The sequence below is a fragment of the Balaenoptera borealis genome (genome assembly GCF_965194805.1).
Source record: "Balaenoptera borealis genome assembly, chromosome: 16".
In the NCBI taxonomy this organism is placed as follows: Eukaryota; Metazoa; Chordata; class Mammalia; order Artiodactyla; family Balaenopteridae; genus Balaenoptera; species Balaenoptera borealis.
In genome coordinates this window covers 16,630,776-16,653,600 of record NC_138872.1, presented here as the reverse complement: position 1 = coordinate 16,653,600, position 22,825 = coordinate 16,630,776, and the positions used below count along the sequence as shown (strand labels likewise).

General features: G+C 46.5%; 1 protein-coding gene across 8 annotated transcripts in view; it reads left to right on the top strand.

Moving 5' to 3' along the window:
* TOX2 (TOX high mobility group box family member 2) overlaps positions 1–22,825 on the top strand; it is a 270,975-nt gene that overhangs the window by 185,509 nt on the left and 62,641 nt on the right. For all 8 annotated transcript variants that reach the window (XM_082361736.1, XM_082361740.1, XM_082361739.1 and 5 more), the window contains one exon: positions 3,681–3,746. In XM_082361736.1, the coding sequence (XP_082217862.1) occupies positions 3,681–3,746 (66 nt within the window). The remainder of the gene's footprint in view (positions 1–3,680; positions 3,747–22,825) is intronic.

Below are 22,825 nucleotides of genomic sequence, written 5' to 3'. Positions count from 1 at the left end.
GGGCAGAGAAGAGACACCAGCTACCCAACCACCACCTCGGGGCCTCTGTTCATAGCCGCTCAGTAGCCGAGCCCTGTGCTCCAGGACACCATGCGAAGCGCCCAGGGGCGACCCGACGGAGGCTGACCCAGGCCCTGCCTTGGGAACCTCTGCCAACTTCTCAGATTTTCCTTGAAGCAGGAAGCAAGCTTCGCTCTGGCATGTGGCTGCTCTTTCTTGTTTGAATAAACAAGTGAATGCAGAAGCCCACTTGAGGGGGCTCTGATGACCTCATGGGGACCCGCTGCTCAACCTCTGCACTACCCACGGCACACACGCCTCAAAATCCAGGGTCCCTGTCCCTCCCCAGCGCCATTCCCCACCGCTCACTGCGGGGAGTTCCTCCCTCTGCGAAGCACGACCACGTACACATGGAACACCTAGTATGTGCCAGGCCCCGGCAAATGATTGGCTATGTGTGTGGGGGGGGGGGGGCGGGGAGTGCAGCCAGGCCGTGATCCCTGCCGCCAAGGAGCTTACAGCCTCGTGGGAGAGGCCAAGCCCAGGAAGCAAACAGACCACTCTGCAGTGCAGTGTCTCCCTAACTGCGTGATCTTGGGCAACTGTTTATCCTCTCGACCTGTTTCCTTGGTTTGAAACACTGGTTGTTGTGAGGGTTAAATGTGCTCTTTTATGGAAAGCATTTTGCTCGGTGCCAAGCATATTCATTCATTCACCAAGTATTTGTTCATTGCCTGCTGTGCATGTCGGGGGAGAGAGTGGACCAGGGTGGCTTCGTTCTAGCCAGCATTTAATGGGATATTGCACAGAGTTTGGGGGATATCTTTCCCTCTGCTCCTTTAATACACGTCCCTGTACTTTTAATCTATACCATACTGTTTGATGACTATTGCTTTATAAAATGTTCCAAATACCTGGTTAAATTTCATCCCCCTCCACTTCCCATCATTCTTTCTTTTAGAACATACATATAAATTACGTGTGATTTTTCAAAAGGTCTTACTTTTATTGAAGAACATGTAGCCATGGTGACACGTCTGATAAGTACCCAGGAGCTTTTGTTGAGAGCACTCTACCCTGCCTAAGTCGTAGTCCCGTTCCTGACGCCAGTCTGTGTCAGGTATTGTGGGATTTGGAGATGACCAGGACACAGTTCCAGCCTCCATGCTGCTCCCACTCTGGGGCAGAAGACAGATGTGGAGACAATCTATGTTGTTAGAGGGACAGCCAAAGGAGGTGAAAGCATGGCAGACCTCTTGGAGGAGGTGTTTCTGAGCAGAGCCTTGAAGCCTGAGCTCCGGGGATACAGTGTGGTAGATGGAGCCTTGCATTTGGGGTCATGCCCAGACTCTAGGCATGGCATGGCCTTTTCTTTTGCAAATCCAGCAGTCACCAAAGGACTCTGCCCATCCTTGTGTTGGGAAGGCACTTGGGTATAAACCCTAATCCCACTACCCTGATGGAAAGATTGGCCTGGTAAAAGACAATGTGAGTGATGTAGTGGCTGTTTCATTCACTCATTCATTCAACAAGCTTTTATTGAGTATCTGCTCTGTGTCAAGCACTGTTCTAGGTATTTGGGAGGCATCAGTGTCCAGACAGACTAAGACCCCGACCTCAAGTCCCCTCCATTTTCGTAGGGGAAATCCAACTGTAAGCAATGAACGTGGTAAATAAGTAAATTATGTAGAAAGCTAGAAGGTAAAGGGGCTGTGGAACGATGAACAGGGGCAAGCAGGGCAAGGGAGTCGGGGGTAGTGGGCTTCAGAGCCCACCGAGGTAGGAGGCTGGCATCTGAGCTGGTTGTCAGGAAAACCTCTCAGAGCGAAGAGGGTCTGGATGAACTGATGATTGCAGGATTGTGGACTTTTCCAACCTCCACGAGGGCTGCTTGGTGATGCCCATCCAAATTACAGACGCACACATGGTCGGATGTCGTGAGTATACAGACTAATCCTACAGGTAGACTCACACCCATGCAAAATGATGGGTGTACAAAAATATTCCCGGGAGCAATGCGGAAATAGCAAAAGCCTGGAAACAACTCAATTGCCCACGTGCTTAGCTAGTTAAATATATATGTTACAAGCATACTGTGGCATACTAGGTACCAGCAAACAAAATTATGTCCTGATATAAAACACTTTCCAGGATGTGTTGCTAGGAGAAAAATAAGGTGCGAAATGGTGTGTATAGTATGCTGTCATTTATGTGAAAGCAATGACTCTAATGTATATACAGGGACTGTCTCTGAAAGGATGTATAGGAAGCTGGTAGATGCAGCTGTTGTCTCTGGAGAGGGGCGGTGAATGCCTGGGAGGTGGGGGGAGGCGACTTTTCACTCTGTTGCTTTTTGTACTTTGGGAATTTTGAAGCATATGAATATAACCTAATAAAAGGGTTTTTTTCAATTACAGTAAACTGGCCAGCTGCTGTTGGTGCCCCCCCTCCCCCAGATCCCTTTACTGTCCAGCACAGCCTACTCCCATCTGCTGTGAGCACTGGCTAAAAATGGCTCACAGCTGGCACAATTCTCTGGAGAACTGTCCTTGGCCAAATGGGGGCCACCCTTCTCAGGCTATGACTCCTTCTGTCCCTTAAGGGCAGCCCACAGCCAATGACTGCTGTACATGGGCTACAAAAGTGCAGCCTCTTGCTTCATGCTGGGACTAACTCTGTGGTACCATCCATGCCCCAGAGCTTGTGGTGGGATCAGGCTACAGCGACTCTCCAGCTGGGACCACATCCTTGCTTAGCTCCTTCCCCTGTCCTATCCTGATCCCTCCCTCCCTTACAGGTTATTTCTAAAGAGCACTTCTCAAAGATCACATGCATGTGAACCCTTGTCTCAGGCTCTGCTTCTAGAGAACCCGACCCAAGACACTTGTCTCAAGCGAAGGGAACTGGAATTGGGCCAAGTGCTTTGCATGTTTCAGTGCAGCATCCCCTGGAGAGAGGACTACTGTCGTTGTCCCCATTTGACAGATGTGGCACCTCAGAAGTTCAGACACCAGCTCAAGATCACACATCAGGGAAAAGGGGATCCAGTGGCCCCAGAGCCCCTGCTTCTCCCGCTACACCTGCTCCCTCTTGCAGACAAATCTTCCCAACTCCAGCCTTGACAGCTGCTCAGAACACAGAGTGTAGTTCCTGTACATGGTTTTTACCACAGTCCTCACTGCCTAAGGGTCAAAGGTGAGGGGGCAGAGCCACTTGGGTTGGTAAGACCCGGAGGATGGGTCGGGGGCAGGCTGTCCTGATCCCAAGGCTCTGGAGACCTTGGCCTCTCTCCAGCTTGTGGAATTCCAGCTCTAGCTGAGAGCCTGATGTCATTTTGGCCAGGAGAAATATTTGCATACTTCCAGAGATGGGGAGCTCAGTATCTGACAAGGCAACCTGACACATCTATGGACAAGGTATAAAAGGCAGAAAGGTTTTCCTCTCTGCATCCTAAGTGTGATGAACCCAAGCCATCAGAGGTCACAGAATAAGGACTGCTCCTTCTACCCTAGAGGGAGTCCCACTGAAATGGGGACTGGGCATCTTGGGCTCAGTCTTTGCTTCTCCAGCCTCCAGAGTCTTTACCCCTCAGTGCTTTTAGTCCCCTGACCTCCTCTGGCTTCTCCTGGGCCCTTCTTGAGACCATTTTCATCAGAGCTGCCTCTCTTTCTCTGTTCCAGTTTGATGGTGAGAGTGCCTACGTGGGGATGAGTGACGGAAACCCAGAGCTCCTATCAACCAGCCAGGTGGGTGCCCCGTCCTCCCTGTCTAGCCTTGGGCTGGCTGGAGCCAAGCTGCTCCCGGGGTGGGATGGGAGGGGTGCAGAGCAGGAAGGTCAGCCCACTATTGTCCTCTCTTAGAATGATCAAGAATATCAGCTGAGTCTCCCTCAACTGGGCAGTCAAACTGGGACTGTAGTGTTTTCTGTACATCAACTACCTGGCTCCTGTTGGCTTACAGTGGGCATCACTGAAAACTTGATAAAACTCGAAATGTGTTGTCTGCACTCTCCATGCACAGAGGGGAAGTTTTCAGCAGCAACGAATAGAGATGTCACATGCTCTCTGGTGCTGCCTGCCTCTCGTCACCACACAGCACCCATGGGGGCAGATGTTGGCGTGGAGGTGCTCACACCCACGTATCAGCATTCGGGGCTCTCCTGCCCACCTGGAGTTGTCTAATGCCGCTGGGGAGGGTTGTGGACATGGTGAAAAGGGAGGAGAGCAGAGGCTTTCTGTGCAGCTTTTCTTGGTGGTGAAGGGGGCTGAGTCATCCCCAGGCAAGACTGTCCCCAGCTCCAGCCCAGCCCCTTGGGAGCCCCAGATGCCAGTTGGACAGATTTGCCACTGAGAGCCTGGGCTCTGGAAATTAAGGTTTCTCTCAGCTGGGAGCATCCTTGCTAGAGACTCAGATGCCAGAGAGGGTCCTCACTATAGCCTGGGACCCCATGGAGGGTCCCGCAAACATCCTGGAAGATGCTTCCCTAAAGCAGTGGTGCCTGCTGGGAGGCAGCAGCTCAGGGTGCTGGATGGAAGGCAGAGGGGTTTCATAGCTGCTGAGAAACTTGGGGAGCTGGAGGACAAGCCTGTCCCTGGAGCTGCTGTCCCCACCCCTGGCTACGTAGTCGTGGAGGTCATGGCAGCCCCAGTTGGGTGGCTGGGACCACATTTTCCAGCTGGGGAAACAGAAGCCTATTAATTCACAAACATTTATGTGCCCTACTCTGTGAGAGGTACTGTGGGGGACACAGATGAGAGAGACATGGGCTTGTGGCCCTTAGGGAACACTGCCGGTGAGGGAAGATACTGTTGTCATCCCAGCGTGGTGTGGAAGCTCCTCTGTTACAGGGCGCTGCAGCCCCCTCCTCTGCCACTGCAGGGGTGTGCCTGTGGACCCGCCAGGCCATACCCCTTCTATGGCCTGTGACCGTGTGAGCACCAGGGGGGCTGCTGAAAAGCTGCCTGTATATTGCTCTGACTTGTGCCGAGCTGCAAGAACTGGTGAGCCAGACTCCAGTCCTGGAAATGCTCATTTTGGAAGAGATCGCAGAAGTCACTGAATTGTCCATAATCCACTTGGAAATGTGATTGTCTCAAAAGACCAGAGTTTACTCCCGAACACCTTATCCGAGCCCTTTCACAATGTTTCAACTGCATTTTGCTAACATCCTGAGCCCTGGCTCTCAGAACTGTGCTATGCTGGAGTCGGCACTGGCTCAGTCCCTAGTGGAGAGGGTTGGTACTGTGCTTCCACCAAGAAGGGCAAGTGGGACTCAGTGGGGCTCCGCGTCTGCTCTAGGCTTGGGCAGAGGGGGGGGGCACAGTCCTTTGCAGGGTAGCTGGAGAACAAATAAATGTCCCCCCGCCAAGTTGCTAACAGTAGCTTCAACTGTTCACCCAACACTCGACAGTTTGCCCTTTTCTCAGTGGTTATTTCAACTGACCTTCACGACCGCTTTGAGACGTACCATGAAGAAGTAAGACAGTATCGTTAACCCCATTTCATAGATGAGGCAACTGAGGCTCAAGGATGTTGACTGACTCAGCCAGGGAGCAGTACAGATGGAATTTGAACCTGCAGGGCTGGGACTCAAAGCTCCACACACCTTGCTGTGTCTGTGGAGAGCTCCGTTCCCACCTCAAGGCTGCCACCAACTTGCTTCAGCCGAAATGTCACTTCCTTAGAGAGCTCTTGGTGACCCCCAAATCCAAATTAGGTCCCTTCTCTGTAATTCTGTCTCATGGTACCATGTCCTTTTAGTTCACAGCGTTTGTCACTGTGGTTGTCTGCTTTTTTGTGGGATGACTTGAATAACATCTGGTTTCTACCCTAGACTGTGGCCTCCCTGAGAGCAGGATCTGGTCTCTCTTATTCACTATTGTGCCCCCCTGTTGGGCCATAATGCCTGGCACAAAGGAGGCACTCAGGAAATACTTATGTAATGAATGCATTTCCTTAACAGTGTAATGAGGTGGTTGGACTCCCTAAGGGTCCTTCCAAGTCTCTTGTGCTGTCACTCAGAGAGTCTCCCTAACTTAGAACTTTATAGAGAAGATATCAGGATTCTCTGAGTCCACGTGGTGGCACAAGCCAACCTTGATGTGAGCAGACTTAGAAATTACAATCTAGACTTATTATAGTGTATCAGTTAGCTTTTGCTGCATAACATACACCCCCAAAAATTAGTGGCTTAAAACATAAATATTTATCTAGTTCATGATTCCATGGCTTGGCAATTTGGTTGAATTCAGCTGGGTGGCTCTTCTGGTCATGACTAGGATCATTTAAGTGGCAGCAGTCAGCAGCCAGGTAGGCTGTGGGCTGATTGGTATGGAGGATTCCGTTCTATGCCAGATGGTCTCTTGTGCTCCAGCAGGCTAGCCTGAATTTGTTCACGTGGTGGGAAAAGGGCTCCCAGAGCAGCAAGAGCCAAAGCTGCAAGACCTCTTGAGGTCTAGGCTTCCAACTGGCATATGACTACTTCTAACATATTCTAGAATGTGGTCAAAACAAGTCAAAGGGCCAGTCTAGAGTCAGGGTATGGGGAAGTAGACTCTGTTGATGGGAGGCGCTGCAAAGCAGTGTGGTCTTTTAACAAACTATCACATATGGGAAGCATGTGCCACGTAGTTCACGCTGATTTTGCGGAAGAGTAAGACTCCTCTGAGACCTGCAGCTCCCGTGGCTTGGTGGGGCTCCACTGGCCTCTAGCTTTTTTTTTTTTTAATTATTGAAGTATAGTTGATTTACAACATTGTGTTAGTTTCAGGTATACAGCAAAGTGATTCAGTTATTTTATATATATAAATATATGTATATATATTCTTTTTCAGATTCTTTTCCATTATAGGTTATTACTAGCTATTGAATATAGTTCCTTGTGCTATACAGTAGGTCCTTGTTGTTTATCTATATTATATATAGTAGTGTGTAATCCCAAACTCCTAATTTATCCCTCCTTCCCTTTTCCCCTTTGGTAACCATAAGTTTGTTTTCTATGTCTGTGAGTCTATTTCTGTTTTGTGAGTAAGTTCCTTTGTATCCTTTTTTTAGATTCCATATATAAGTCATATCATATGATATTTGTCTTTCTCTGTCTGGCTTACTTCACTTAGTATGATAATCTCTAGGTCCATCCATGTTGCTGCAAATGGCAATATTTCATTTGTTTTTTATGGCTGAGTAGTATTCCATTGTGTATATTTACCACATCTTCTTTATCCATTCACCTGTAGATGGACAAGGCCTCTAGTTCTTAATGGCAAAAGTTCTGTATCTTTCCTTCCAGTCTCTTCCCTGGAATGCTTGCTTGAACCCACACATGCACATTTGTACATGAATACCCAGTCCTGGTGTGTGGCCTCATCAGCTGTAGGAATTGTATTGTCCCAATTATTGAAGGATTGACATACACATGTGGGCAAATGAAGGTCTCATAGCTGATAGAGGATTCAGAGGATAAACACTCTAAATGGCAGGAAATGCATTTTATAAATACAGTTAAATACAAGCTTCATCTATTCACCACATGTTTATTGGGCACCTACTATGTGCCAAGCTCTATATGTAAGCAGGAAGCCATTTCTGGAAGATGTTTGCTTCCAGAAAGTGCAATTTTGTCATGTTAAAAACCTGTTCTTTAATTTAACCTTCTCCTGAAACACCATCTTCTTTATCTCTGCAGCTGAGACAGAGGTTCCTACAGGATATGTATTAGCCAACTGTGTCCCCTTGTAAAAACTTTCAAACTAGTTCTCATGGACTTGAAGTTTCTTTTGCAAATGCTTGCTTCATTGTTTGCTTTTTGCAAGTCTCTCCAAAATTCCTGAATAGCTGCCTTAGTTTTCATATATTATCACTTTTCCTACCTCCCTGGACCTTGAGTTTCTTTTGTACCAGACTTTCCTGGGTGGTCTGAGCCCGAGATGCAGTTGTCAGGCATGGTTTCTGGCCCATCAGCAACTTCTAGGGGTGGAGGGCCCGGTAGAGCTCAGCTCTTTCCCCTCCTGAGAGGATTCCCCATTCAGGAGTTACAGAGATTGATATTTCCTGGTTAAGTGATCCAGAAAGAGTCTCCCTCTTCCTGGGATGAGGGCGAAGAGGAAAGGAACTAGGCTTGGGTCTTAGCAGTCCTGGATTCAAATTCCAGCTTTTCCACATCCCAGCCAGATGCCCTTGTGTAAGTTATGTCAGCTTTCTGTCAAATGGGAGGAGTAATGATTGCCTCCTAAGGTGTTCTGAGAAGTAAACGAGGAGTGCGATGTGGATTCTGTTGGTACCTCCCCTGCAGATTCCCTTCATCAGCTCAGGACAGCCATTATCCAGCTGTTGTGAGTATTGGCTGTTACCTATTCACAGCTGACCCTTCCTTAGAGAATTTTCTGCCAAACGGGAACCATGAACCAGGAAGGGGAATGGGAGATGGTCTAGAAGGCCCCACCCCTTGTCTCAAGGCGGACCAACCGGGCCACTCCCCATGGAGTTCCAGCCAATTCTAGCTGAGACCACATCCTTACTCAGCTCCATCACATGCCCTCTCCTGCTTCCCTCCCTCCCCTTTGCTAAAGTCACTTCTCAATAAGTTACTCTCATGGGAATCCCCGTCTCAGCTCTACTTCAAGAGAATCTAACCTAAGATAGTGTGTAAAGTACCAGTGTTCAAAAAAACTACCTATGTCTTCTTTTTATTGTTTTTATTACCATAAATAATGCTTTGGTCACACGAGACGAACCTCTGGTCACTTCTTGTACTCATTTACAGTTTTGCGCCTCTGTGTGTGGTGTTTCCTCTGATGGGAATCCCCTGGCCATTTTTACCCAACAAATGCCTATTTGTTCTTTCATGGCCACTGCAAATGTCACCTCCTCATTACAGCCTTCCTAGTTGTGGGTAGAGTTTTCCACTCTCATGGCTGTAAATACCACTTCTTTTTATTTTTAATTGAAGTATAATTGATTTACAGTGTTGTGTTAGTTTCTGGTGTACAGAAAAATGAGTCAGCTATATATATATAGACACACACACACATATATATACACACACATATATATTTTTTCATATTCTTTTCCATTATGGTTTATTACAGGATATTGAATATAGTTCCCTGTGCTATACAGTAGGTCTTTGTTGTTTATCTATTTTATATATAGTAGTTTGTGTCTGCTAATCCCAAACTCCTAATTTTTCCCTCCCCCACCCCGTTCCCCTTTGGTAACCATGTCTGTGAGTTTGTTTCTGTTTTGTAAATAAGTTCATTTGTATCATATTTTAGATTCCATGTATAAGTGATATCATATGGTATTTGTCTTTCTCTTTCTGACTTACTTAGTATGATAATCTCTAGGTCCATCCATGTTGGTGCAAATGGCATTATTTCATTCTTTTTTATGGCTGAGTAATATATATATATATATGTATGCCACGTCTTCTTTATCCATTCATCTGTCGATGGACATTTAGGTTGCTTCCATGTCTTGGCTATTGTAAATAGTGCTGCTATGAACACTGGGGTGCATGTATCTTTTTGAATTAGAGTTTTCTCTGGATATGTGCCCAGGACTGGGATTGCTGAATCACATGGCAACTCTGTCTTTAGTTTTTTTAAGGAACCTCCATACTGTTTTCCATAGTGGCTGCACCAATTTATATTCCCACCAACAGTGTAAGAGGGTCCCCTTTTCTCCATACTCCCTTCAGCATTTATTGTTTGTAGGCTTTTTAATGATAGCCATTCTGACCAGTGTGAGGTGATACCTCATTGTGGTTTTGATTTGCATTTCTCTAATAATTAGAGATATTTAGCATCTTTTCATGTGCCTATTGGCCATCTATAAATACCACTTCCGCTAAATATTTCACACTTTGTTTTAAGAATTATTGGAAGAGGGGCTTCCCTGGTGGCGCAGTGGTTAAGAATCTGCCTGCCAATGCAGGGGACACGGGTTTGAGCCCTGCTCCGGGAAGATCCCACATGCTGCGGAGCAACTAAGCCCGTGCACCACAACTACTGAGCTTGCGCTCTAGAGCCTGTGAGCCACAACTACTGAGCCCATGTGCCACAACTGCTGAGCCTGCGCTCTAGAGCCCATGCTCCGCAACAAGTAAAGCCACCGCAGTGAGAAGCCTGTGCACCGCAACGAAGAGTAGCCCCCGCTCTCCACAACTAGAGAAAGCCCACGCACAGCAACGAAGACCCAATGCAGCCAAAAATAAATAAATCAAATAAATTTTAAAAATAAAAAAAAAAGAATTATTGAAAGAGCTTGTGTGTGTGTGTGTGTGTGTGTGTGTGTGTGTGTGTTAGAGAGAGAAAACTGGCATATGACTACTTCCAGCATATTTTATTAGTCAAAGCAAGTTACTGGGCTTTGTTAGTGAGAGACAGAGAGAGACTGAGATTGAATGATGTGATCAGATTTGCAGTTTTAAAAGCTCTCAGTGGCAAGAGTGGATACAGGAAGACCAAATGGGAGGGTGTGGTAATAGTCCAAGTGAAGGATGATATATTGTCCTAGATTGTGTAGAGGCAAAGAGGAGATGGGAAGAAGTGGATGGATCTGAGATGTGTTTTGGAAATAAAGCTGGAAGATCTTGATGATGATGGATGCAGAGGGAGAGAGAAATAGGGGAGTAAAGGATGACTCCCAGGCTTCCATGATGCGTCTGTTTCCCAGCATGATGGTACAGCTTTCTAAGCTGGGGATGGTCTGGAGAGGTGCAGGTTTGATGAGGCCAGACTTGGACATGTTCCATTTGAGATGTTCATCCAAGTAAAGATGTCTGAGTAGCTAGATGGTTGTATAAGTCTAGAGCTCACTGGGGAACCAAACTTGGAAGTCCTCAGCTTATGGTATTAAAACCTTGAGAGGATGAAATTTACGGAGAGAGAGGAGGGTGAGAAGAGTAGGGGACCAATGACTCTTAAATGTTGAGCTCTAACATTTGAAGGCAAAGTAGAGGAGAAGACAACTGTGAGATAGGTTGAGAAGCAGTGGCTGGAGAAGTAGGAGGAGAACATGGAGTCTTAGAAGCCAAGGGCAGTGTTGCAAGAAGGAAGGAGGGGATCTGGGGGAAAATGATGTTGGATCCAGCTACTTCCCTATCAAAGGATAAACTTTAAATAAATCAAAGATTTAAATGTGCTCAAGGAAACCATAAAGGCACCAGAAAAAAAAAAATCTTTAAGGTATGCTTTACAGCTTCAGAGTGGGAAAAGCATTTCCATGACTCAGAGTCTTAAAAGAGAAGTCATAAAAATTGACCATAAATTAAAATACAAAACAACTTTGGTATGTTCAAAACACCATAAGTAAAGTCAAAGACAAATGAAAAATTGGGCAAGAATGTTTTCAACTTATGGTATACTGAAAGGACTGATTTCCCTCATATATAAAGAGTTCCTAGAAATCAATTCAAAACCCTGGTAGAAAAATGGGCAGGAGATATGAACTAATAGTTTACTGAGAAAGAAATATAAATGGTTCTTAAATATATGACAAAATGCTAAAAATAGTTCATAAGAGAGGCAAAACTACCATTTTTCACCTATTAGATTGGCAAGAATCCAAAGGTTTGATAACGCACTGTGCTGGAGCCCCTGAGGGGAAAGAGGCACTTTTATACATCACTGAAAGGAGAGTAAATTGGTATAACCCTTATGAAAGGATAATTGGCAGCATCTATCAAAATTACAAACGCATTACCCTTTAACCCAGTAATTCCCTTTTTGGAAATATATCCTACAGATATATCTGCATACATGAGAAATGACATATTCAAGATTATTCATTTTGTTACTGTTTATGGTGGCAAAAAATTGGAAAAAGAAACCCAAATGTGCAGTAATATGGGACTAGTTACAGAAATTATGTACATATATCAAATGGAATACTGTGTGGCTGGAAGTGATAGAGTTCTTTCGATACATTATTTCCTGAAAAAAGCAAGATGATGAACAGTAAGTACAGTACGTTACCATTTATGCCAAAAGGATAGTAAGAATGTATGTTTCTGTGTGCGTGTATAACTCTGGAAGGATATATGGAGACTAGTAAAAGTGACATTGTACGTCGTGTGTGTGTGTGTGTGTGTGTTATGGTTACTGGGGAGGCAGACAAGGGTAGCAAAAAGACTTTTCACTGACCTTTTCAGGGGTTTTCAACCATGAGGATTTAGTATCACTTCAAAAAATTAAATAAAATTTAAACAAGAAGAAGCAGAAAGTCCATACTTCTGAGGGGTTGGCTGGAATAGGAACTGAGATACGTCCAATAGCTTTAGCAAAGAGAAAGTCATCCTGGACCTCAGAAAAAGCAGTTCTGATGTGTAGGGGATGTCCTGCAGGTCCCAGGGTGGATGGAGGAGGGAGTGTGAGGTGAGGACGTAAATGGCAAGTCTAGACAATGTCTGAGAAGTCTAGCTGGGGAAGACAAGAGCAAGGGCCATAGCTCAATGAGATGAGGACTCCTTGGAAGGATTTTTTAAAGATGATAGAGTCTTTAGAATTAATCTTGATGGAAGGCATCCAGAAGAGAGGGTGATGCTCAGGGCTCAGGACAGGGAAGAGTTAATTAGTGGCTTAAGTTTTTGGAGAGGGTGGGAGGGGTGGGTCCTGCCCAGAGGTGGAAGCTCTGGCCTTGGCCAGAAGGGGGGACCAAGGAGCAAAGGAGTGTGGCTTTGTAGATGGGATGGCTCGGAGCAGAGGGCATCCGCCCCTGTATGCACCTGTCTTCTCAGGTTGGTGGGTGGGTGGGTCACCTGCTGACAGTCAGGACACTGGAGGTCTAAGGGGATGGGGGAGGTCTGCGATATTTGTCATGGATCGTGGAAGACTGAATTCTTGGTGCAGGTGCTGTCAGGGCAGACAGTTGGGTGAATCCAGGGCAAGGATTTGCCAGGCAGGTGTACCAGAAGGACACTCAAGCTTCGTTGCCTAAGAGAGAGACTGAAGTGAAGGACCAGGGAATCCAAGCTGGGTAAGGACAGAAGAGAGGGAACCCCAGGCTCAGAGAGTCCCTGAGGGAGGAGCTGAACAGTGAGGACACCTTAGTCACGGAGTGGGAAGCGGGTGGTGATTCGAAGGTGAGCAGCCATGGGCACTGATGGAGTCTTGGGTGCGTCTGGGGAGGGGGTGTTGACAGAGTGGAGCAGATGTTCCTGGGGAGTGAGGAGCCGAGAGCCCAGCATCAGCGTGGCGGCTGAGCTGAAGGGACTTGGGATGGTGCTGGGATGCGATGGATGGGAAGTCAGAGCCTAGAGCCGAAGGCTGGGAGCATGATGGGGAAAGGAGACGAGCTGGAGATGCATGAGCTGGTGGATGCCGATGGAGCTGAGTGGGGTGGGGTGGGATTTGTAGGGAAAGTAGACAGTGGTCTGGATGGGACCTTGGAGAAAGAGAAGGATGGCAGCCCCATCCCCAGGGGTGCCTGGTCTGTTTTTCTTACCGCTTGGGTCAAGCATAAACCTAGACTGGGTTGATGCGCAGCCTCCTTCCAGCAGGGGGCAGTGTAGGATGCCCAGAACGGGGAAAGAGCCAGGAGCTCTGGGTTCCAGGTTCAGCTCTGCCCTGTTCCCTTCACCTGGTGTTGGTATCTCTCTGAGCCTCAGTTCCCTCCTGAGAATAATGAAGGCAGATGGTCTGTAGGCTTTTTCCAGCCCTAAATAATGCTGCTGCTGCTACTGATAATGAACATTTACTGGGCACTTCCTTGGGCTCAGGCACTGGGGCTAAATGTTTTCCATGGCTGGTCTCATTTCATCTCAGGTACGTATGGTTGCTTTCCTGTTTAACAGAGAAGGAAACTGCAGCCACAGAGAGAGGGGTGGTTGAGGCTTTTTGAAACAAACAAAAATACCTCCAGCAAATGTCCCGGGACCCAGAGACCTCCTGCCACTGTTGAAATCTAAGATTCTAGGCTTAGTAACTCTGGCCTTTGAATCTGTGTACATCGTAAAGGGCAAAGATGACATGGCTTTTATTGCTTTAATTAAAACCTGGGTGAAGAGCTCCCGATTCATATGAAAATGAAATTGTGTTCTGCCTGCTGTGGTGCAGAGAAGGGAACAGCAGTGATTACTGCTAAGATTACAAACAAGCAAAGAGAAAAGGCCTTTTGCAAGCATTTCCTATTAAAGCCACAAACATCACACTTTAAAAATAATTACGGTTCTGTTATCGGAACATGATTCATGAATTCTGAATAAATATGAGGGGCCTTAAGGGAAACTGTTTCAAGACCACAGATTTTGTTCAAATCTGATGAAATTTAATATCACTTCGCAGCTGGAGAAGAAAATGCAAGGAAGAAAAAAAAAAAAAACCCATGATATGTATATGGAGAGAATTGAGTATATGTCAGGCTGAACTAATGAATGTTCCCTCATCTGTCCTACACACGTGCTCAGAAAAATGGCCCAGCCTCTCTTGTTTTCATTGAGAGAAAACCGCTGAGAAGGAGTCGGTACTTACACCTCACCAATCTTAATTATGTATTCCAATAGCTAAAGTATATATATTTATTTTAAAGCTCTAGATTCCTGGCTGTGAGATGTTTAGATATTTGAGGGCACAGGCATGGGAGACATCAGGGGATGGATTTGTGGGGTGGGGGCTTGGGGGTGGGAGACCTGGGTCTGCACTTATTACACCTCCCCCGTAATGCTGAGGTTTCTCGTACAATGCAGTGAATGTTTACAGCATGTAGTTTTGTTTCCTTCCAACTATTATGAGAGAAATTGAATCCCAGGAAACGTTCACTCTCTCTAAATGGGATGGAAACAATGAAGATGGTGCAGGAAGTTTATGGGCTGGGGGAGGGAACAGCATTGGGTTGGAAACGTAATTTCAAGGGTTTTCTTTAAAACAGCACCCCATGGCCCCTCCCAGCCACCTGGAACTCAGCATCCTCTGTAGGGCCTGAGTCTTTGCTGGGGAGGGTAGGAGAGTCCCTGATTTAACACACTTGTTCATTGCTGCAATGCAAGCTCACCCAGTGATCAGGAAGTCGAAATGGGCCAGATGGGGGACCTTTCCAGAATGGTGCTGAGTCCTGGCTCTGGCCCTCTTCAGCCTCTCTCACTGTGTGCCCTTGGGTAGGTCATGCGCCCTCTCTGAGCCCTGGTTTTTGCATCTGTGAATGTGGGCTGAATGGGTGCCTCTGAGGGACCTTCTAGATTATGTTTTTTGATGGGTCAGCCTCTTCCACCCCCTGCCTGAGACCCTAGGAGGGACTGGTGTCTTTTATTAAATTTATTTATTTATTTATTTTTGGCTGTGTTGGGTTTTCATTGCTGTGTGCGGGCTTTCTCTAGTTGCAGCGAGCGGGGGCTACTCTTCGTTGCAGTGCGTGGGCTTCTCGTTGCGGTGGCTTCTCTTGTTGCGGAGCACTGGCTCTAGGCACGCGGGCTTCAGTAGTTGTAGCACGCGGGCTCAGTAGTTGTGGCACATGGGCTTAGTTGCTCCACGGCATGTGGGATCTTCCCAGACCAGGGCTCGAACCCATGTCCCCTGCATTTGCAGGCGGATTCTTAACCACTGCACCACCAGGGAAGTCCCTAGTGTCTTTTCATGTGGCCAGAGACTGGCCTCCCCCACCTGGCTGAGTCGCCCCTAGGCTGAAGGGGCCCTGAGATGGAGTCTAGTGGCTCTAAGTGAGGTTTCAGCCCATCATGGGCAACAATAAAGAGATGTTGTTGGTCAGATGAGTTATAAAGGTAATGACAGGGGAAGACAAACTGACCTGGGCTCAAATTCTGGTCTTGACATTTCATGGCTGGGCGACCTTGGACAAATCAACCAACTTTTCTGAGCCTCAATTTTGTCTTTAGAAGTTCCTCAAAATGATGTGGGGGGAAGTAAATAAGATACATTTATACCCAAAGTTTTTATTATAGGGCTCGGTGCATGGCAAATGGTAGTTAGCATGAGGTGCTATTAAAGTACCCATTTTACAGATGAAGAAACTGACTTTCAGGAAGGTAAAACAGCTTGCCAAAGTCATCCACCCAGGACGTGCTGGGCACAGGAGATTAAAAACAGCATCAGAAATATCAGCAAAGAGGAGACAAGTCAGCTATTTAATCTAATGCCAATCAAATTATGTGAAGGGTTGAAATTGAAAAGATGATATTGGAATTATCTTGCTTTTAAAATGTGCCAATAAATGCCCCCCCCCAAAAAAATCACAAAAAAGAGTAGAAGATGCCTCCTGATAATCGCCAGCCCATTGAAGATATCTGACCCCTCCCCACTCTCCTCCCTTTGACCACCCTCTAAGCCGGTGCTCCAGGCAACAGCTGGGCTTGCCAAGCCTCCTTGATTCACATATCATTAACATTAAAAGGCCTTCGTGTGGTCTAGACAGCCGGTTTCTCTGTCTCTCATATACTCAAAGCCTGAGACTCTGATGGGGAGCAAAGGTGCGGGCGTGATGTGATTGCCCCTGCCAGGCCTGGCATCCCTCATCCTGCCAGCCCCTGGGCGAGTGTGGCGCGCAGGGGACTCAGGTGAGTCAGGTGAGAGTGAGTGGCAGGTCTGCGCTCCATGGGACTCCTACTTCTGTCTTGTTCTCCCGTGTGACCTCGACCAAATTACTTAACCTCTCTTGTTCTCACTTTCTAGTTCTGTAAAATGGGGGTATTATTACCTACCTTGCAGGTTAAAAGAAACCAGAAGTGGGTGTAGCTTAGTTAAGTAGTTCAGTTGAGTTAGACTGGTTAAGTGGGTGTAGGTTAGTTAAGAGGACCAGGTGAATGGGTCTAAGGTAACCAGCTCAACCAGTGCTAGGTATGATAGGAACTAGATAAAGTTTTTGTTTTTGTTGATAGAATTTGCAGTGTAGGGAAGAGAAGCAAAATAGTGAAGGAGCTAGGTAAATGTTTGGTGGCTCCAGTTGTTGGTGAACATTTTTTTTTTTTTTTTTACATAGGACTGGGGTGGAATGAATTAGACGAGGCTTGTGTTTCAGGTAAACAGAAATCCAGCCCAGATACCCTCAAGCCAGGCCAGCACTGGGGCCTCAGAGAGGCACTTGTTTGCCTGAGTCTGAACAACTACCCAAGGGCATCGAGCGAGAGGGCAGCTCTCAGGAGCCTGGGGGAGCTGGGGTGCACAGCCTGGAGGGGAGGGTGTGCCTGGCTGGGGAAGGTTGGGGAGATAAGCCAAAGGAATGAGTGTTGGCTTTGGGGAGAGAGATGGCTTCCGGAGAGCCTTGCGGAAGCCTTGCTTTGCATTGTGAGGTGGAATGTCCTGTTCAAAGTCCCCTCGAGAAAACCTTAAATAAAGTTCTCTATAACAGCTCAAGGCCTTTCGCGTCACTCTGTGCTACTTTGGGTTATTTAATGTGCTGGGATGGCCCTCAAGGGTGGGTGTGTTGTGGCTGGTGGTTGTATCTGTGTGATATATAAACATGGAGCAGTTGTAGTTTTATTCTTACCGCTGGCCTTGATAAACATTGCCGGACATAGCAATGGGAGAAGAAGAACAGGAAAAGGCGTGAGGAAGCATTTTGACATTATTAAATACTCCCCTCAAAATGTAGAAAATGGAAAAGACAGAGATACCCAGTCGGGCAAGGATGTGCAGGCACTGGTGTCCTCATACATTGCTGTGTAAAATTGGTACGACCATTTTGGAAAACCAGTTCTCAGTATCTAAAGCTCTGTGACCCAGTAATTCAACCACTAGGTGTTCACTCAACAGAAATGCATTCATCGGATCACCCAAAGACACGTATAAGAATGTTCATAGCAGCACTTTTCATAAAAGCATGAAACTGGAAACAATCCAGACGCCCATCAACAGCAGACTGGATAGATGATTGCAGAATATTCTTACACAGTGGAATACTACGCAGCAACGAGGAGTGATTTATAACCACGTGCTTAAATCTCAAATACCAGGTTGAGTGGAAGAGGCCAAACACCCAAAATGGAATCCGTATGATTCCATTTACATAAAGCACGTGAACAGGCAAAACTATTTTATGATGATAGAGATCTGAGTTGTGGTTATCCTGATGGGGGTGGTATTGAGGGGCCTTGAGGGGCTTTGGAAATGTTGGTAGGTTTTCTCCCCTCATTTGGGTGCTGTTTACACAAGTCTGTTTGCTTCATGAAGATTCGTCATTGAGCTGTCCCCTTATGCCTTGAGCACTTTCTGTTGATATCCTATGCTTCCGTAAAGAGGAAAAAGAATTATCAAGGCATTTGTGTAGATGTCTCTATTTTTAGAGATGTGGTGTGATGGGGAAGGGAACCTAGCCAGATTTGGTCATTTGTATCCGTGTCAGTCAGCTCACCAGGGTAGTGCATTCCCACTGCGGGTGTGGCTGGACTAGCCCTTTACAGCCTGAGCAATTTATTTAACTTCTTGGGAGGGGAAAAATTCTTTTAGCCTCATAATGGATGATGAGCTCTGAAAGTGCTCCAGCCATGGCTGCCCCAGGGAAACAGGTGGTGTGGGCTTCCCTGGATCTGCTCTGCTCTGCAGGCCCCCACCTTCACCCCCATCTCTCTGTGGACAGAATTTTAGGAAAACTTTGAAAATACGAACATCTAAAAGCAATGTGCGTGCGTGTGTGTTTTGTTGTGATGCTATGTTGTGGTGCCAGAAAATCTTGTTTATGGAGTATTTGGAGATACCTGTGGAAAAGTGCTTCCTGGCACGTGCACACTCCACACAAACACACACACACACACACGCTTGTTTGCAGACATTCATGCACAAGTACAAGCATATGTGCACATCACACTCACCCCAGCATGCTTGCTGATACACACCTTTGCATGCGTTAAGCATCATCACTCTGGGACCCTGGGCAAGTTAAATAGCTTCTCAGTGCCTCGGTTTCCTCAGTGAAATGGATAAGGGCACCTAGCTGTTGGCACTGTTGTGAGCAATACACACACATACAAATGAGTTTTTTATTTGTGTTATGGTTGCCTCCTTCCTAGACTGTTGGCTTCATGGGAGTGGAGACCTGGCACATAGTAGGAGCTGAGTGAATATCTGGTGAGGGAGTCAATGAATGAATGAACAACTCTCATAAATCCCCTGGCACATGTGCTGACATTAGGCACATTCACATACACATTTTTGAAGCATAGGTACGTGTCTGCACACACACTCATTTACATATGTTGACACATAATACAGGGCATATACATGCACACACCCAGACACCCACGTCCAGGCCCAGAACTCAGGAGGGTGGGTTTAGCTGTAGTTTTGAGACTCTAGACTAGAAGTCAGAACACAGCGTTCTGTTTGTGGCTCCAGGTTTATTATGTGACCTTGGGTAAGTCTTTTCACCTCTCAGAGGTTAAGGACTTCTAGCCTGGATGTGACAGAACTGGCATTTGGACCATGATCTGTCTGGGTCAAAGTCTATGCTCTGAATACCTAAGGCCTCGCTATCCACAGTGTGACCCATGGACCAGAAACATCACCTGGAGCTTGTTGGAAATGCAGCATCTCAGGTCCCACCCCAGCCTCCTAAATCAGAACCTGCATTCTAACAAGGTCCCCAGGTGATTTGTGTGCACATTACAGATTGAGAGGCATGGCATGAGGTACAGTGTCTCCCTAAAGCATTAAGAGGGAGGGTCCACGTTCAAGGGACTCATAAGCAGGGCACAGGCATATGCCCACCTGAGGACTGCTAAAGAGGAGAGATCAGAGAATGAGGGAGGAGGCAGCTGGGAGCTGCCCATAGAGACAGAATCAACACAGAACTTCAGCATCGCTCCTGAGGGAGCCCGTCCCTCCTATTTAATTATTTTAAATATTTATTTATTTATATTTGGCTGTGCCAGGTCTTAGTTGCGGCATGCGAACTCTTAGTTGCAGCATGTGGGATCTAGTTCCCTGACCAGGGATCGAACCTGGGCCCCCTGCATTGGGAGTGTGGAGCCTTAGCCACTGGACCACCAGGGAATTCCCCCTCCTATTTATAAAGAGGCAGAATCACACAGTTATTAAGAGGAGTATCAATTCATGAGCTAGAGTTTTAAATATAAAAATAACATGTATTAATTATCTCGTAGTTCCTGTGGGTCAGAAATCCAGTTGTGGCTTAGCTGGGTGCCTCTGGCTCAAGATCTGCCATGAGACTGCAGTTGATATGTTGATCAGGGCTGCAGTCTCATCCAAAGGCTCGGCTGAAGGCGGATTTGCTTCCAAGGTCATCGGTGGTTGTTGGAAGGATTCAGATCCCCTGAGCTGGCCTTCTGAGTTGGCATCCTGGCTCTAACCCTTCCCAGCTGTGTGACTTTCAGCAAGTTTCACACCTCAGTGCCTCCCTTTCTTCCTCTGTGAAATGGATATAATAATAGGACCTGCCTCCTAGAGTTGTTGTGAAGACTAATAAATTCATATATGAAAAGCACATAGGACAGGGATGCACTTAGTACATGGTAAGTACTATGTAGATTTTTGCTGTTATTATTATTTGAACAAAGCTGCAGAGAAGCAGGACAGCACAAGCTGGCTCACAGATGAGGCACAATAAACCTTAGGGGAGTGGATGAGCTCTGGGTTGCAGTCTCCTGATGGAACTTTTGGAGCATATTAACAGGAGCATGGGGTCCAGGCCATAGAAGGAGGCCTTGCTCCATTCTGTACAGAGCAGGCTTAGAGTGCTGTGCTCAGTCCTCCATGCCTGGGAAGGCCGAAGAGTATTGTGGCAGCTCTGAGGATGAGCAAGTGTCACCTGGGAGGACAATGGCCTGAGCAGAGGGTCCAGCACACCCAGGGGCCTGGTGATACCAGAGCATGCAGTGCCTGCGGTCTTCAATGACTCACTGTGCCCAGTGTCAGGTGATGCTGTAGGAGTCCTTGGATGCCAGACAGATACTGGGACCCTGCTGTGAAGGCAGTAAGCCTTGGAAGGGTCTGAGCAGGGCACTGTGCCTGGAGCAGCATGAACTGGGGGACTTCCCTGCTTATCCCAGTGTCACAGGACCTCAGAGCACTCACAAAGGCCAGTCACTGAGAACTTCAGTGCATTCATCCCCAGGCAGCTGGCTGGACACATTTTTAGGTGATGCTACTTCTGTAGTTTTCAAAAGGTAGAAATGGGAAAGAAAAAAAAGCTGCAAATAGACATAATTTTTTCCCAGAAGCTATTTTAACACAGAAACAACTGGAGAGCCTACTCATCATTTAAAAGTGCTTTTAAAATCATCACTGCCTCATGTCTGCCTGTGTACCTGTGAATTAGTGGCACATACCTGGTTAAATTTGGGTTTAAAAAATCCATTGGTCCAACTCCCTCTTTTCACAGGTGGTATAACTGAGGCCCAGAAAGGAGCAGTGACTTTCCCAAGGTTACACAGACTGTCAAGGGCAGAGCTGGAATTCAGACACATTCATGGGAAGATGATTTCTAAGATGGGGACAGGGAACCAAGAGACCCTCATGGGTCAAGTTAGAATTACTTTGTACTAAGCAGCATCTTTAAGGAGAAGGCCACCTTAGACCTTTGCTGACTTCTTAGAGCTTACAGGGAAAATGGTGCAGAGCCCAGCCCTCTACCACAGTGGGCCATCAGTAAATTCATTCATGCATTCATTCATTAAAAAAAAAAGTTTACTGAGTACCTACTGTGTGCCAGGCAGTGTTCTAGGTGCTGGAGATACAGCAGCAAACACAATAGTCCAAAACTCCTATTCTCATTCATTCATGTATTATTTCATCCAGCAAATGTTTATTGAGGCCCTACTATGTGCAAGGCACTGTCCTTGGCCCTTGGGATAATCAGTGACCAAACAGCAGAATTCACATTCTAGTGACAGAAACAGGCAATAAGTACCTTTAAAAAGTCAAGAATATTGTGTGTTAGATGCTAAAAGTTCTATGGAGAAGAAAAACCACCTCTAGGACAAGGGTCAGCAAACCATGGCCCATGGGCCAAATCTGGCCCACCACTTGTCATTTGTAAATAAAGCTTTATTGGAACACAGCTCTGTTCATTAGTTTCAATATTGTCTATGGCTGTTTTCATGCTACAGTGGCAGAGTTGAATAGTTGTAACAAGAGACTGACCCACAAAGCCAAAAAGATTTATTATCCGTACCTTTGCAGAAAAAATGTGCAGACCTCTCCTCTAGGACATCGAAGGGAAAGTGTCAAAGAGGCAGTTGGATATGTATTGTAAAAAAATATGTTATGAAAATAAAACTCTGCCACTTACTGGAAAAGTGAGCTTGCTTATCTGTAAAATGGGGTAATGCCTGCTGCTCAGGCCACTCCCTCTTACTCAAAAGCTGTGGCCCCATGTTATCCCCAGCCTTGCTACTTCAGTTCTGCTGGGATTGATTCCTCCTAAAGAAGAAGGAAACCCCACCGCTAATTGCTCACTTTTCCAGAAACATCCCCCACAAGTGTATCAGTCTGGAAAGCTGCCGGAACCTTAAAGTGACTCAGATAATTTTCTGAGCAAAAAAACACACAGGGATTATCATGTTTGTTCCCCGATATAGTTTTAGTAAACAAAGCTCATGTCAAGTGTGACTGGTTGTCATTGTCACATTATGATGCCTCTGTCTGCTGCGATCCAAGCATTTCAGGATCAGGACCACCAGTGGGAGAGTTTTCTACACTCTCCTCTGTCCCTGTTGCCATGACTTGGAGGTTCTGCCTGTAAATAAAGGCTTAAAAAGCTATTACATCCTCCTCCCCGCCGCCACCTCCAGAATCCACATTTAATTTTAACAATATGGCTTTTCCACTCTTGCTTTGCTTATATATGGCATGGGATTTTATTTATTTATTTTTAAGAAGCATTTTTTAGTCCTGGAAAATGATAGCCCAACAAGAAGGCATAA